This window comes from Ascidiella aspersa, chromosome 1, assembly GCF_963924565.1.
Source record: "Ascidiella aspersa chromosome 1, kaAscAspe10.2, whole genome shotgun sequence".
NCBI classification, from domain to species: domain Eukaryota; kingdom Metazoa; phylum Chordata; class Ascidiacea; order Phlebobranchia; family Ascidiidae; genus Ascidiella; species Ascidiella aspersa.
This window is the reverse complement of record NC_139447.1, coordinates 23,940,131-23,955,514: the sequence shown is the minus strand read 5'-3', so window position 1 is coordinate 23,955,514 and position 15,384 is coordinate 23,940,131. Positions and strand designations below refer to the sequence as shown.

The 15,384-nt window shown below is 35.5% G+C and overlaps 2 protein-coding genes across 2 annotated transcripts; one reads left to right on the top strand and one right to left on the bottom strand.

The window, feature by feature from the left end:
- The first annotated feature begins 628 nt into the window (after window positions 1-628).
- On the top strand, window positions 629-4,668 carry LOC146168400 (gap junction beta-6 protein-like). The gene is made up of 10 exons (XM_083386262.1): window positions 629-661; window positions 808-898; window positions 970-1,082; window positions 2,195-2,332; window positions 2,484-2,588; window positions 2,938-3,045; window positions 3,121-3,303; window positions 3,848-3,972; window positions 4,181-4,320; window positions 4,577-4,668. The coding sequence occupies exons 1-10, from the start codon at window positions 629-631 to the stop codon at window positions 4,666-4,668; spliced, it is 1,128 nt and encodes a 375-aa protein (XP_083242388.1).
- LOC146168399 (splicing factor ESS-2 homolog) lies at window positions 4,655-13,615 on the bottom strand. Its single transcript, XM_083388753.1, has 11 exons — window positions 13,384-13,615; window positions 10,740-10,908; window positions 10,533-10,656; window positions 9,387-9,494; window positions 8,809-8,944; window positions 8,562-8,673; window positions 8,177-8,416; window positions 6,823-6,979; window positions 6,360-6,499; window positions 5,637-5,755; window positions 4,655-5,491 (listed from the first exon to the last, which is right to left on the bottom strand). The coding sequence occupies exons 1-11, from the start codon at window positions 13,477-13,479 to the stop codon at window positions 5,411-5,413; spliced, it is 1,482 nt and encodes a 493-aa protein (XP_083244879.1). The 5' UTR covers window positions 13,480-13,615; the 3' UTR covers window positions 4,655-5,410.
- Between the last annotated feature and the right edge of the window lie 1,769 nt (window positions 13,616-15,384).

The window sequence follows — 15,384 nt, the reverse complement described above, 5'->3', positions numbered from 1 at the left end:
TAAAAAAAATAACGTTTAAATAATGTTTATAATTGTTGATAGACCAACGGATGACATAAAAACGCCCTTCAGATTTAAGTATAGTCCGGGCTCTCAGGTGAGCGTACAAAACACATCCAGGTAAAATATCCCTGCAGACTGGTGTAAAGCAGAATATTGTTAAACTTGCTATGTAAAGATTTTATACTATATAAATTGGGAAAACTGGTCATTTTTGTGCACTACTTTGGTAGACAAAATAGTATCACTAGGGTTGGTAGGTAAAGCAGCGAGTTTAACGTGACGGTCTATTTTCTTATTCAAATCGCAATTGTAGTGTGCGCTGCTTAGTCCTGATACGAACCTAAATTTCGCTCCCACATTTTCTCTAATTCACTTCAGAAAAACGCTGCCGTTGCCATTTCCTTATCGACTGCCGCAAACCAAAAGCAAGGCGCATTACTGAGAAATTTTGGTCGCTAAAGCATTTGTGACAGATAAAACCAATTGTTTGCGACTGTTGCGTAACACGCTTAAAAATCAAATTGTTACTTGAGAAATTGTAGACGGGTTGTGTTAACAAATTAAGAGTTTTGAAGAAAAATCACAAGGATTAAGCTGGCCTAAAACGCTCATCAGCTGCTGAATGATGTGGAATACCCTAGAAAAGATTTCGGATCAGGTTTGTTCGTTCAATATTAAACAACTGCTGGGATTTTGGTGTTCCTGTAAATGGTTTACTTGGTTGTTTTCTCGGTCAGTATTGTTTTAGCGTTATTTTGTAAATCTAGCATAGGTAGGCTAATACAAACTGTTGTAAATTATTAGGTCGGCAGACATTCTACATTTTTGGGTCAACTCTACTACATCATAATCTTTGTATTTCGCCTAATCGTTGTAGCAACCATTGGAAGCTCAGGTAAAGATGCATTAATTAAATTAAAGATCTGTTGTTAACTAAGTTTTGAAATTTAAACTATCTATTTTCAGTTTACTCGGACGAACAGTCGCAGTTTAAATGTAGTACAAAGATTGTCGGTTGCACTAACTTGTGCTACGACAAGTTTGCGAAGATTTCACATCTTAGATTTTGGTCCTTTCAGGTAAATAAAAGCACCGCCGTTCTTACACCCACTATTCTTATAGGCTGAATAAACTAGTTTAAAAAATCCATTTACCATTAAAAAATGACATAAAAAAGTGTCCAAAATGTTTGTTAACCATATCCCCGCCTCACAGTGGTATAATAAATTTACTGTAGATTTTTTCTATTAATAGGACTTGGTGGGGGGGAAATATGTTTGGTAAAACATGGCGCAACAACATAAAAAAGCATAATAACATACCTTAATTTAATGTATCCAGTCTCTTCTGCGTAACATTAAAAATAAAATGAACAAATATTCCATTTCTCACTTTTTTTTTTTTTTAAAAAGAATAACATTACCCTTCACATTTGTATGTTCCACTTATATTATTTTTAAACAACTACGGAACCCAGGTTCTACCAGACGGCAACAAAAACACATTTAGATAAACGACGACGACGTAGTTCCAATTTTAATTACAAACAATATTGAATGCTTGTTGGTCGGAATTAAGTGTCCTAACTAACGTCATTTCTAGTAAAAAACACATCTTTTTGATTTGAAGTGTTGCCATTAAAAAGAGTACTTGTTTTCAAAAGGCACTATATTTTGCGCTTTTGTATTCACATTTTGCGTAGGAGTTCGCTTGAGAACAACACATTTTTATGGATTAAATGTTTTATGAGGTCATCTTAAACCGTAAGTTTGAAACGCCATTCCTGAAAAATGCATGACCCACCTTAAACAACAATTCTGGATCCTGACCTGGGTGTATGCCATACATGCAGATAGGTCGGGACTCGGGTAGGCACCTAAAAGAGTTTTGAAAATCCCTGGATCAAAGGGATTAACTTGCACGCAGTGATTTACCTAAATCATTTCATTCTCAAACCTGTACGAATAAGTTGAACTTCGAAAATGAGTAGGCCTAATTGAGCTACCGGAGTACCAACTAAAACTTCGAACCGATAAGGTCGCACGCTGTAAATGGCAAGGTGGAATGCAATATGGTATAATATTTTTCAACCACGTATTGTGGGTGGATGAGTCATAGAACTTCCCTCGAATTCGGGTTGTTTTTAATCGACTTCGCAACCCTGTTATAATCTTTGTAATTTTTTTTTCAGTTATTAGCCGTGCTTGCGCCGACGGTTTTCTTTCACTTTTATGCAAAGTTTGTTTCCGGTGAAATAGAAAAACTAAAGCGAACAGAAAACCAGTTGAAATGCATTGACGATGGAGAAATGGAAAAACTTAGACTATCGGTAGGCTATGGTTTACAAATTTACAGATTGCAATAAATTTCAACTAAAAACATACTAAAACTTCCATTGTTTTTATCATCTTCTAAAAATTAATTTGACTTTTCCTATTTATACCATTTTGCAATTCTATTTTATAAACAACATTTAACAGGGAAATTCGATTTGCGACAAAGATTTCCGCAAGCTGATAAAAAGAAGGGAATCAATTGGAGACATCAAAGTACGAAAGATATACGCAGAGAACGAGCTTAAAGAGGTAGGACCGGAAGTTTACATTATTTAGAAATGATATAAATAAATACATTCACTTTATGTTGTGCCGGTACTAAAACCTCCATTATAAAGTGACATTATATGTGTCACCTCGCGTCATTTCCAACGCTGCTGGCCTGACCGTTATTCATATAACGTTAAAAATCCATTTGTTATGAAAAAAATATAAGGGACCATGCAGAAAAAACATTATTGCAATTTTTTCGGTTACTATTTTGCGATCTCAGGAATCGAAAGCGAATATTTTTGGTATTTGCATATTCACGTTTTTGTTGTTGTTACTTTCTTAAGATGCCCGCTTGACACACGTGTATATGTTTTTTAAACATCAGGTGCTCTTCACTAACAAGGTTCGCCTGGCCTACTACTGCAGTGTCGTCCTGCGGATGGGCGTGGAAGCCGTGTTTCTGTTTTTCAGTTATCAATTATTCTATCATGAGGTATGGTGTGACAAAACAAACAAACCAAAGTTAACTTAAAAAACCAACAAACATTTAATGGAATTTGTATGACAGAACCCTTGGTGCGAGGGCGACGCGGCTTGTAACGGCGAAAGCAACCCTCTTCACTTCCTCTGGTTGCGAGTAAACGGCGGCTTCAATTGCAGAATCAAAGGTGGCGATGTGCTGTCAACGGCCTGCCTCTCTCATGGCCAATACGATAACGGTTTCATACCCTGTTTTGTCTCAAGGCCATTTGTAAGTATCAGTGAGGCGTATTGGGATAAGCTTTAGTTTTTGTGTTGGGCGAAAAATGCGACGCCAACCCTTTGTAGTTTGTTGCGGCTAATTAGCAAACTTCAGCATAATTGTAGGTTTAATCTAAAGCACTTGTTTTCACGACCTTATAAAAAAATGCTTTTTAACCAATTTTCAATAAGCAAATTTGCAACGAAATTAGTGAAATAGTTATTTGGTTATGGAACTACCACCGACCAGAAAACTAGCTCGGATTAGAGATGCTTTATACTGAAACAATTCGCTAAGGTTAAAATGTTAAGAGATGCATTTTTTATGAATACCGGCAAAATAATGTTTACATTTTTTAGAAAAAAATATATGTGAATTGTGTATGCCAATTACGAAAATGTTTACATCTACAAAATGTCACCACAAAAATACAGAGACAATTTGTAGTGTAAAATCTGTTGGTGTCGACAAAGGTCTCACGTTATCATTATGGTAACGAAAATCTGGTTGTTCACGACTGGACTTACAACCGAGTTCCACCTTTAATCTCTAGGAAAAGACGGTGTTGCTCCGGTACATGAACATTCTCAGTGCCGTTTGCTTTGTTATATCTGGGCTTGAGCTTGTGTTGCTGACGATGAAGGCGGGAGTAAACTGCGCGAAACCAGCACTTAAAAGGTATCGAACTACTGTGTGCAAAACCCATAATAATATCTTGTCGTGGCAGGCCCACCGCTTTTCTCCATCCAACATAAAAGCGTACATTACCGTAATTAGTTTTTCTTTTAACATAAGGTTTTATGCAAAATGCTTACGACCATTTCTGGTGTAATAGTATGTAACTAGCGAGATGTGTTTTTTCTTATGCTAACATAAACTCTTTCAGAAAGAGGAAACCTGCCACAGTGCAACTTCGTCCTTCTCCTGATTTTCCATTTCCGCCTACCACAATACAGAACTTCCCTGATACCAGTGTCAAAAGGCTCTCCTTTCCTACCGTGTCTGTTCCTATAAACATGCCTGCCAGTGAGTTTCGTACCCACAATATGGTTAACGAAATGCTGACAAACAAAAAGTTAACATTATAGTCTAATGTTATTGCCCAAAAAGATATATCTAAACTCAAATTTAAGAAACTGTGTAAAATTGAATACATTTTTGTGCATTTCTCACTGAGTTATATTAAAACAGATTATTGCAAAACCTACGTTTTATGTGGCCTATAACATGTTAACAGGCGGCCATACAATTACTTTGTTTTAGCTGAAGTATTTTGTCACAGAATACTCCAGCGAAGGTGAAAAGATACCATTCAGACAAGTTCGGTTGAGAGATCCCGATCAAGATGAGGAGTCTGTTCGAAGCTACGTTTGACCACCCAATATACAGTTTAAAAAATATCTCAAAATCACACTTTGCGGAGTACACCATGGTGTAAATAAAATATTTTATCCGAGTTTATTTAAATTGGAGAACTTAATATTGTTTAGGGGCATACACATAAGAAACCTTAAAACACTAGGACACAAGTTTGACTGTAAATTTAAAATAATATTTTAGAAAAGGAGATACATCAAAAGTGTTGTAAACAAGTCATTTGTGAAATAACGTAAGTCAACGTCAAGTCCACAGTCCAAGTCATCAGCAGTTGCCCAAGTTAAGTCATTATTAGAGCAATCAAGTAATCTCAAAGTTATTTACTGATATAAAAAGTAAAACGATAAACCATGAAATTGGTAAACTTGACGGACTAAGAGCAATAATAAATGTCTGCTTCGTTTTGCCATGTACACAGCGTTAGTTCTCCTTTCATGTGCATTTGCGTTATGTATGTTATTCATCGGCGAACATTAAGGCGATTTGAAACTTGAATAGTATTTATTCACGGCCAATCAACACACAGTTTGCGCAGAAGATTATGCATCCAATCAGACGATCAAACTTTGCGTTATTTTGAGCCGCACAAAGAGTTTTTAACTCTCTACGATCATTAGTATCTCAATCCTGTAATAAGAAGTTTTTTATAGTTCTTTCATCACACTTCAGCAACCTCCTCGTCCTACATAAGCTTGTTTGGTGTTATAGACACTCTCCGTCGTACGTGGGCACAAGTGAGTCAGAAGAAATCGGCAGCCGACTTTCGAGTTTTACTCGGTATGTTGAGCAAGTTGTCGGTAATACTGCAATCGGGTGTACTCTGAGCAAAACAAAAAATGGTATGGGCATTGTGTATAGGTTATACGCGTGGTTCTCTTCAGCAATATGTCAAAAACATCAAGGAACAAAAATATTCTTAAAATTTACCCTAAAGAAGTTTCAAACAATTGAACAGAAATACAAACCTTTGGGGTTTTTCGAGAATTCGGAGTGGGTGTTTTTGCAATGGGTGTATCAGCGCCGTTTCCTCTTCCACGATGAGAAGGTGTCGGTGTGTAACTTGCCTTAAGCGCCTTGTCCGTTCCTACGCAATAAGGAGTATTCAATTTACTTGGGCAACATACCAATGTAGTTTTGCCTACAACGCAATCCAACAACAAATTTAAAGTGAACTTATTAACGCTAGTACGCCAGGTGTATTGCGTTACCTTGCGTAGGGTTTATACGCGGCATTACCTCACAAAGTACACCCAGACAAATAAAAACGTAACACCATTGTTTTAAATTTATTTAACCCTAAAGTAGTTCAACCACATTTATTTTATGATTTTGTTCTTCAAAGAGTTAAATAATATTGTTTCGTTGTTCTATAATAATCGATACCAATCCTAAGGGAAACCCAGGTGCCTTCTTTGAGGAGGCGAAGTAAATCGGCCATAACAAAGGTTGTGATGCAAAAACGGCACGGCTTAAGAAAACTAGTCTGTTTTGAGATGTTCACTCTTACCTCAGACAAACACCTAATTGCTCTCCAAACTGTAACATAATGTTGGCTGAGACGGTAAAAGCAAGAAAATAAAACGGCGAAAATATCTAATGCTACTTTGATTCGATTTGTGTTCTACAGATCTTATAATAAAAAAATCTGAAATCCTCAAAAAACGTTTTCCTTTTAGCTAAGCACATACCCAGGTTAAACTTCCTGTTAACGAGTCTCCTTGCGGCAGGCGAGAGGGTGTTAATGCGTTCTGAGCTCATGATCGAACCACTCTTGGGCGTGCCAAGCACACTCGCCTTCATTTGCTTTAAGGCGGCGTCTTTCTTTGCCCTGTGGGAAATTTAGTATTGTCAAAACAGCCTTTTTTCCTGAAAAAAATAACTTCAGCTAGCGTGCAAAGTTACGTAACATGAAAAAATAATGCCATTTTCTACACTACAGGTAGGTTTTGAACGGTCAAGCTAACATTGGATAGCGACATACAGCAGTTATTTAAATCAATGTTTTCTTAACCAGATGCTAGGCGAGGGGTTTTAGGGGTTAACAAAACCTTTTTTTAAATATGGTTAAATCGCATTGTTTTGGTAAACAATTTGCTTATTTATGTACACTTTGCTGTCCATGTATTATGTTAAATGCGTTACAAGAATAACCTCTTTTTCTTTGTGTTTTCATCAACCATTCTGTGGATGAGTTTGTCTCTCTCACTGTCTTCAGGGAACCTGAACGAGGGGCCCGGGGTGCGGGCATCCACCCTTGCCGGGGTACTTTCAATCTCACCCCATGTCATCAATGGCGATTGGTTGACTCCTGTAAACCATATCGGAAAGTTAGTTTTAGGCATGGCTATAGCGCAGTAAACTTTTCTAAAAATTTTGCCTGCTGGGCAATTGCAATTATTTTGATATAATTTTTCTTGTAGTACGCTAGTGCAGTCAAGATTCTTTCTAATGTAACAACTTTCTAAATAATACGAACGATTCGCTGATAGCAGGTAGTACAGCATAATAGATGCTCTATAACAGGGTTTCTCAACAGTGGCCCTCGGCCCCCCTGGGGGGCCACGAGCATAAGTCTGTAGCAATGTTGTGGTATTGCAAAACCCGTAACACTATTTTTAATTTGTATTAGTTAATCTCAAACTTGTAGTGTTAAACCTTCTTTGACCAATTGTAACGCACTTTTTCTTACACATTACTATTTGCTTTTCGTGAGAAGTGCAACAGTCGACGTCAAGCTTGTCTGCTCGCCTAATTGCCAAACATTGTTACGTCACATACAACCAACATTTTTGATTTTCTAGTTTACTCAGTTTCTCTTTGAAACGTTTAAAAATGTCGAAAATTTGCAAATGGTGCGAGAGTCAAGTTTTTTTTGGCTTTACAAAAGTTAGACAAGACGGCCATGATTGTGCGCAGTGTCTGCACTGCTCGGTGGTGATGCTAAATGCGTCATTACGACACTCCAAACTTAAAAATCACGGCGATAAAAAGCATCCCCCAAAAAAGAATGATGCCGCCGATTTTATTTCTGCTAAAAAAGTACGATTCGATCAGGAAGCGACGTCACCTGATTTCGGTTTTCAATTAATTTATTCATTCGTTGGCTTTCCTCCAATTGAAGTGTTTTTTAACAAAGTGGTGAAATAAAATAAGTGTAACGTTAAACACAATTTTAGTCATTTTTTATAATCGAAGGGGGCCACGAGGCACGAAAGGTTGAGAACCACTGCTCTATAATGTCACAAGAGACATTATAAAACACGCTATATTATCGAGTAATAAAGCATAACTAAAGACAAAAATGATGACAAATAATGTTTAAAAAAACATTCTCAAAAGCCTAATGTTGAAAAACTTTTTCAATCATAGACTAAATCTCCTCTGAAACTGCTGTCCGAACCCTAATTGGTCCGCGGACCCCAGTTTAGGAACAGCTGCTATAGAGTAATGGTAAGCAGGATTGTCGCAAAGGAAACCTTTAATAGGTGCAATCAAGAATACATACCTGGCACTGGAGAAGGTGTTGCCACAAAACCATAACCTCCCACCCTTGGAGATTCGAGAGGAATGATCGACTTGCCATCCAAGCCGATTTTTTCGCCAGAAAGTGACTTGTTTTCAAATGCAGCCAGTGCCATCTTGGCGTGGCTTACGTCATTCTTGTGAACATCCGCATTAAAGCGAGTATTCTTGTGTTCAATTAAACGAGGCTTTTTAAAAACTTTGTCCTGGGTATCATCGATTCCTAAAAACAAAGGCCCGATATTACAAATTTATTTTGAATGAATTTGACATAAATTATATTTATATGACTAAAACAGAGTATACCAACACAAAGTAAAATATATCTATATTACCAAAACAGAGTATGAATAATAAAGGATGTTGACCTTCTGGATAATACATTAGATGATTCTTGTTTTTGTACTTCCAGGTGTGAATTGGTTTGTTCATTCGCTCTGCTTCTGTCTCATACAAACTGCGAGGGCCTGTTTCTTTTATCTAGAAACAGCAATACCAACTCTTCTAAATACATTTCAATATCGAAAGCATGTGTATGAAAAATTGCAAACAAGCTTTGCAATTATATATCAAAACTGTAACATTTTTACAAAACAAGGTAGAGCAGTAACATACCACAGCTGAGCCATCAGTTATTGCAAGTACTGATGAACCTCCACCATCAAGTTGCAGTATTTTGTTTGTTGTATCATTATGCTCTTGTTCTGCTTCATACAACCATGCATGTTTCTCACGCTTGGCTTGTTCTGCGCTGTACAATAATTATTCAACAATGTTACACTTTAGACAGGAAAATACGAACATCTAAATCAATAGTGTCTTTCTGGCAGGGCTGTGTGAATTGATTAGAGTCAGATTCTGGACTTGAATAAGCCTAGTATGACTATGCAGTCCTGTGTCCATTCGTGCTTGTGCAGTACCAGTTTCGAAAATGATAAGGCCACAAATTGTAAAGGTGGAAATAGAGTGGAATAGTTCCCAAACCTGTATTGCGGGTAACTGAGCTGTGTGATCCCTTTGATGAATTGCTGTATATCCATATCAACCCTAAGTGAATGGGTGAAACACACACCTTAGAATAGGATCTGGACTCAATTTTTTTTAGACTTTGGTTGTGTTTTACTGATCTATAGCCCTACTTTCTAAATTTTACAATTTTATTGAAGAAATGTATAACAAAATTTTAAACATACCGATCCATTATACCCTCAAATGATTGGTTATCCTCACTAGTATATTTAGTCAAAAACTGATCAAGGCCGACATTCTCATTTGATTTCTCCTCTTCTTCTTCTGCAATACTAAAAAAGTGATTTAAAGTTTACAAACTGGGATTAATCAGAAAATAATCCTCTCATAAATCCTATTTAATAAACTGTAACAATTGTTTTGTTGAATCTTTTTAGGTCAAAGGGCATCCAAATTGATTTCCACAAACAGGTTATAGTTCTGCACAATATTATTTAATTATTTATTTTGAATTTATGTAGAACAAATAAATCTCAATAGCAAAGCATGGTTTAGTACAGGGGTGGACAACCTACGGCCAGCGTGCCAGATCCACCCCACCGAAGTAAATCATCTGGTTTGCGGCCTTTTTGCAAATTACGCAAGAAGCAATGCTCCATATATTTTGGCTATATGACCCCGAAAAATTTCTAAACTTATTTGACTTGGTGGTTAGTTAGCGCGAATAATCTCAGCCGAAAGGCGTCATGCATACCAACTCTGAACAATGAAAGTTTTTGACACTGTAGTCTATATAAATATTTTCTCAGGTGTTGCTTGAATAATTTGCAGGTTTCAAATGTGACACAGCCTAACATTAAAAGTGTATTGGCCCTACTCAAATTACACCAAAAATAAGACAAACAATTAAATTTATTATGCTCCCCTAAATATTTATGCTACAGCCTTCTCTTTTTAACCATGGATCCCCAGGGGCTCTCAATTTTTTAAACATGCATTTCTCGTGAAATAACAGCATTCATGCATTTTTAACAATGTTACGGTATGGCTAATATAACATTGGTAACACCTCTCCAAATCCTAAGAAAAGTGCACTGTTTTTGTGCCTTTATTAAGACTATAACCTCAAAAATGATTTTAAAATGTATTATATTGACCTTTATTTTCCTGAATATAATAGGCAAATTTTGCATTAACTCCCGATTGAGAGAAACTATATCATACTGCCTAAAAACCATAAGTTTTAACAACAAAATTTTTAGTAGAAATTTATTGTGGCTACCAAACCTTGCTGAGTTTGGTTTTGGCCTGTGACTGGAAAACGGTTGCCTACCCCTGGTTTAGTATGTAAATAAATAAAAAATCTGTACTTGGATACAGGTTCTTTGTCTTCAGTTCCAACATGTGCTTGGGGATTAAACTGATGAGTTAGTGGGCGTTTCTTGCCAGCAAGTGGAGTTTCAAATGTTGCAGGCGATGGTAGGGGTGTGGTACCTTGGCAAATAAATAGTTGCGCATCAATTAAAACTCCTAAACCTATATACTTTTACAAATATAAAAAACTAACATGAACCTACCAATTACAGGGGTTGTGGTGATTCCTATTTTTCCCCCAGCAGCATATTTTAAAGCCAACTGCCTCATTCTTTCATAATCCTTTCTTTCTTCTGCCTCCAAATACTCTTTTTGGTCTTTCAAATGCTCATGATCCGGAAAGAAATCTCTAACAATGATTTTTTCAACATTCTAAATAACATTAAACGTATTTTAAAATCTTATACCAATTCTTTAAAATAAATTTGCTCTGATTCCTTGAAAGTTAATACAGTAATATTTGGAGCAATTGACAAAAATTACATGCAACCTAAACCTTAGGATCACTTTTTATTACTACCAGAAAGTAGCCCATATAATTATATTTTGTTAAACTACAAAAATTAAGTTGAAGGTAAGTCTCCTACTAATACACATTTTTATTGAAAACCATGTTATTGCATGATCATTTTATTTTTTTAATTTAATTAAGTGTGATGCTGCAAAGTGCCTACATTTCTTGACAATCTTAAACTGATAGGAAAAGTATTTATGAACCGTGGATATTGTAACAGACATTATTCAGTAAAAGTAAATTCAAGTCCTAAATAAAAAAAATTAATGCTATTAAATTAGTAGGTAAATAGTGATTTTAAACATAGGAAGTTACTGGTTAAACCTGTCAGAATTCTTTAATGCAATGCAAGCTTGTATGTGATTTTTTGGTAATTTTGTTTTGGGTTTTAAATTTTTTTTCAGGTCGATCAACCCTCTATTAATATTTTTTCATATTCTGTTGGTAAGATAACAATTCAATAAATGTAGAGCTAAGTTTTTCACCCCTTGAAGGAGGTGTCTAACTAAATGAATAACATTCTTGTAAATAAAAATAAGACAAACTAAACATAACTCAAATATATTCAACTTTTTTTTTTTTTCAGCACAAGTATTTTAAAAGACAGTGGTTCTTAAATTTTTTTCTTGGAATACCTTTAAAGGTTTGTATTGAATTTCATTATTATGTGGCCCGAAAAAAAAAATTTTTTTTTTGGACACATGTTGTTTTTGTCCGAATTTTTTTTTTTTTTTTTTTTCAGTCAATTTTTTATGTGCTCACTTTTGACAAGGAAAAAAACATAGTTGGAACATGAAATTTTCACAACTGTTAAATACCCTCCCAAAGTTGTTTCTAATATAAAAAAAAATTGCCTAGGTTCTAAGGGGTGGTTTTTAGGGGGGTAAAACTGTCATTTTTTGTTAATTTTGGTTTTTGGCACTTTTCAGAGATGAAAAAATGTAAAAAATATCTGATATATTTATGGATGATGGATACATGACATATACAATGCTAAGTAACAAAATTTTAAACATTAGCCCTGAACTGTTTATCCGGGGGGTCAAACAGCACAACACTTTAGGAAATTTCAATGATATATTTACACTAGAAGGAAATGACATGAAAATCTGAAAATTTCACAAATGTTAGAGAACCATTTAAAGCTGATGTTAAAATAAACATTTTACCTCTTGAAAAAAAGGGGGCATCTTAGGGGGGCAAAATTAAAATTCGGCCATTTTTGTGTTTAGAGGTGTCTAAAAAACTAAAGAAAACATTGTTAAATAGTTTTCAATTATAAAGACAAATTATAGGTTGCTTCACAGCAAAATTTTGACCTTCAACTCAAAATAATTAACCCATGGGGGAAAATAGTTAACCAAAAATATAGAAATTAAAGTGATTTTTTGATGGAAAAAAAAATGCAAACAAAGTGGTGTACACTGCCTGGCAGATTTTTTATTTAAACTTGCGGCGGTAAAATATGTTGTTTTGTAAGAGCAATAAGTTAATTACTAAGACGAGACACTTTGCACAATGGATGTTGCACGCGCTGGACAAAAAAAGCACAGCAGGGAGCCAGCCGCTTCGCGGCCAGAATAAGGCAAGCGATATGAAAAAATAAGGCAAGCGATATGAACTGTATTGAAGGTTTTATGCCGCTAGATTAGAGTAGATAGCTGTAAAGAACTAAATCGAACACATCACACTATTGATTTTTGTCCCCAATTAGAGGCGTATAGGGGTGCAAGAAAAAATTGTCAAATATTTTTCAATTATAAAGACAAGTTATAGATTTGCTTCGCAGCCAAATTTATATTAAGACCACTGGCAATCAATCTTGTAAAAGTGCACCATGTCCAACCTATAACACGCAACTTCGGGCCACATCCGCTTTTGCCTGCTAAAGCACTGAAACTGGAAGCACAACATTGGGAGTATATGGACACTGACAAATAAGACCCATTGAAAGAATATAGAATAACCAAGGAATAACACCCTGGTAAAGTATAGTGGAGCTGCGCTATACCCCCCCTGGTATAATATAGTAGAACCGCGCTATAACCCCCTAGCAAAATATACAAAAACCGCACACCCTGTCCAGTTTTTATTTGTTTGTTTTTCACAGAAAATGATAAATTAATGAATGTCGTAAAATAAGTTTTAAATGCACATATCAGGGGATAATAATACCAGACATTTCATTTATGCCAGTTTAGATATGCAGAATCATTAGAGAGCCCTTTTAAAACGAAAACAATGCACCAGGCAAACAATACGTTTTGCTTAAAACGTAAATCCTGTTATACTTATTGTACATTATTATTAGAGCACTTGACACAAATACTTACCTCAGTATAGCTTTCCTCGTTTAAAATTGTCTTTTTTGATTTTGTGATAGCACATAGCGAAGTGTTTTTATTTGCAACAGCTACAGTCTTGTCCATTGAAGTAGCAAAACTTGGTCTTCAATGTTTAATGCAAAAAAATTTGATTGTGAAGGGATTTAAAAAAAATAATTTGTTGATAAGAAGTTTAATCCAAAAATGTAAATCAATAATTATTAACATTAGTCTGCATCAATGTTTCTGAATAAAAAGTAAAAGTTGTTTTTACTTTATTTTGGGTTACTGATTCCGAAAACTACCTCAGATATCGTTGCGACAATTTAAAATGCATTCATAAATAATTATGAAAATGTATAGAAAGCTATAAAAATAAATAGCATCACAGACAACACTTAAATTAACATTAGTTTACAGAAAATATATCTAGTTTTTGAGAATATTCCTAAAATCAGCATCCTTAAATTTATTAAAATAACTCTTTTTGTGAACAGCACAGAAAATTATTTTTTATGGTGTTAAAATCGTACCTTTTGTATGTTTACTATCGATCTGGTAGACCGTGACATTTTGGACTAAACCCGACAGTCCGTGACCATAAAATAAAAGTCTGGACAGGCACTGGTCTGGCTTTTGCTTAGAAATGCACTAATTTCTAACGGAATATTCTTTAATTAGCGTTTTACAAATGTGGGTCAGGCTTCACATTCTGCGATGGGACACTCGAGCCCCATAATATAAACGCGTTAACAAAAAACATAGGGCCTATACTCTACGGCAAGACTGAATATTTACAGAACGCCATTTTAAAAAATATTTCGCTTATACGGACACCTTTTTTGCGATTTACCTTAAATTGGAGGCTAATTTTGTATGTACGGTTATTTAAAATGGGACAACAGTTAAATCGCACAAATTAACTCATCTAAATCAGAATGTAATGTTGTCGCCTGACTGACGAGTGCACCTAAGCAAAAATTGCTTGTTGTTTTCAGACCCACGGAAGGTCCTAATTCATTAATCCGTAAAAAATAATAGGAACACACAATAAGACCTATAAAAGCGACAATTAAAACAGAAAAGTCCATAATACCATATAGTATTAAGACCAACGACATAATAAAACCAAATGTGTTGCAATACCCACGGCAGAATAACATCTAAGATCGTCTGAATAAGATCTAATCCTGTAGGAATAAGTGCTAAATTCACCTGAATAATGTTGCACTGAATATGTGAATAATGGAAATCACCTTGACCCTTGCAAGATAAATGTCGACCTTAATTCTTGATCAGTAACAGCAAAATAATCTAGCAATTCAGGTCAGACACAATAAACAGATCTTAAAAGATATATATATATTTCGCCAATCAAGGCATCGTCAGTATATCTGAATAAAAACAAACGCAACAGTATATGAATAAGTCAAACACATTAAAAATTAAATAAAACAAAGTAAAGTAACTAAAATATAAAAAAACTATTAAATTGTAGTGACAGCCAATGTGTGCAACCCCTGTACAGAAACAATAAGCACGGGTCGAGAGAAACGCGACAACGCAAAACAACGGCACAAAAACTGCAAAGCAAAAGAGCAAAGTACGGGGATCGCCACCGGAGACAACCATTCGGTCTCCCATTTTTTTTTAACATTGCTGTCCACTATGCCATTCTCCAAGCCACTGTTACCTTAAGCAACACAGAATTTTTTAAACGTTTTATTGACGATATGGTATTTTTATGCTTCGGCGACAAAGCGACGCTTAACGTCATTAATACTCTTGCCAACATTTTTAAAACTTTTGGTTTAGAGCTCACCTTTGCGCAAACCAAAACAAGCGAAACGGGAAGCAAACTGGTGTTCCTTGATGTCGAACATCAGATTACCAAATCCAAATTTAGATTCAAGACGGTCAACCACACCAAGGACACTGCAATAGGTCGTTGCTTCCTTCTAAGGTCCTCACATCACCCGCTGTCAGTCTTTAAATCCATCGTTCGCGGAG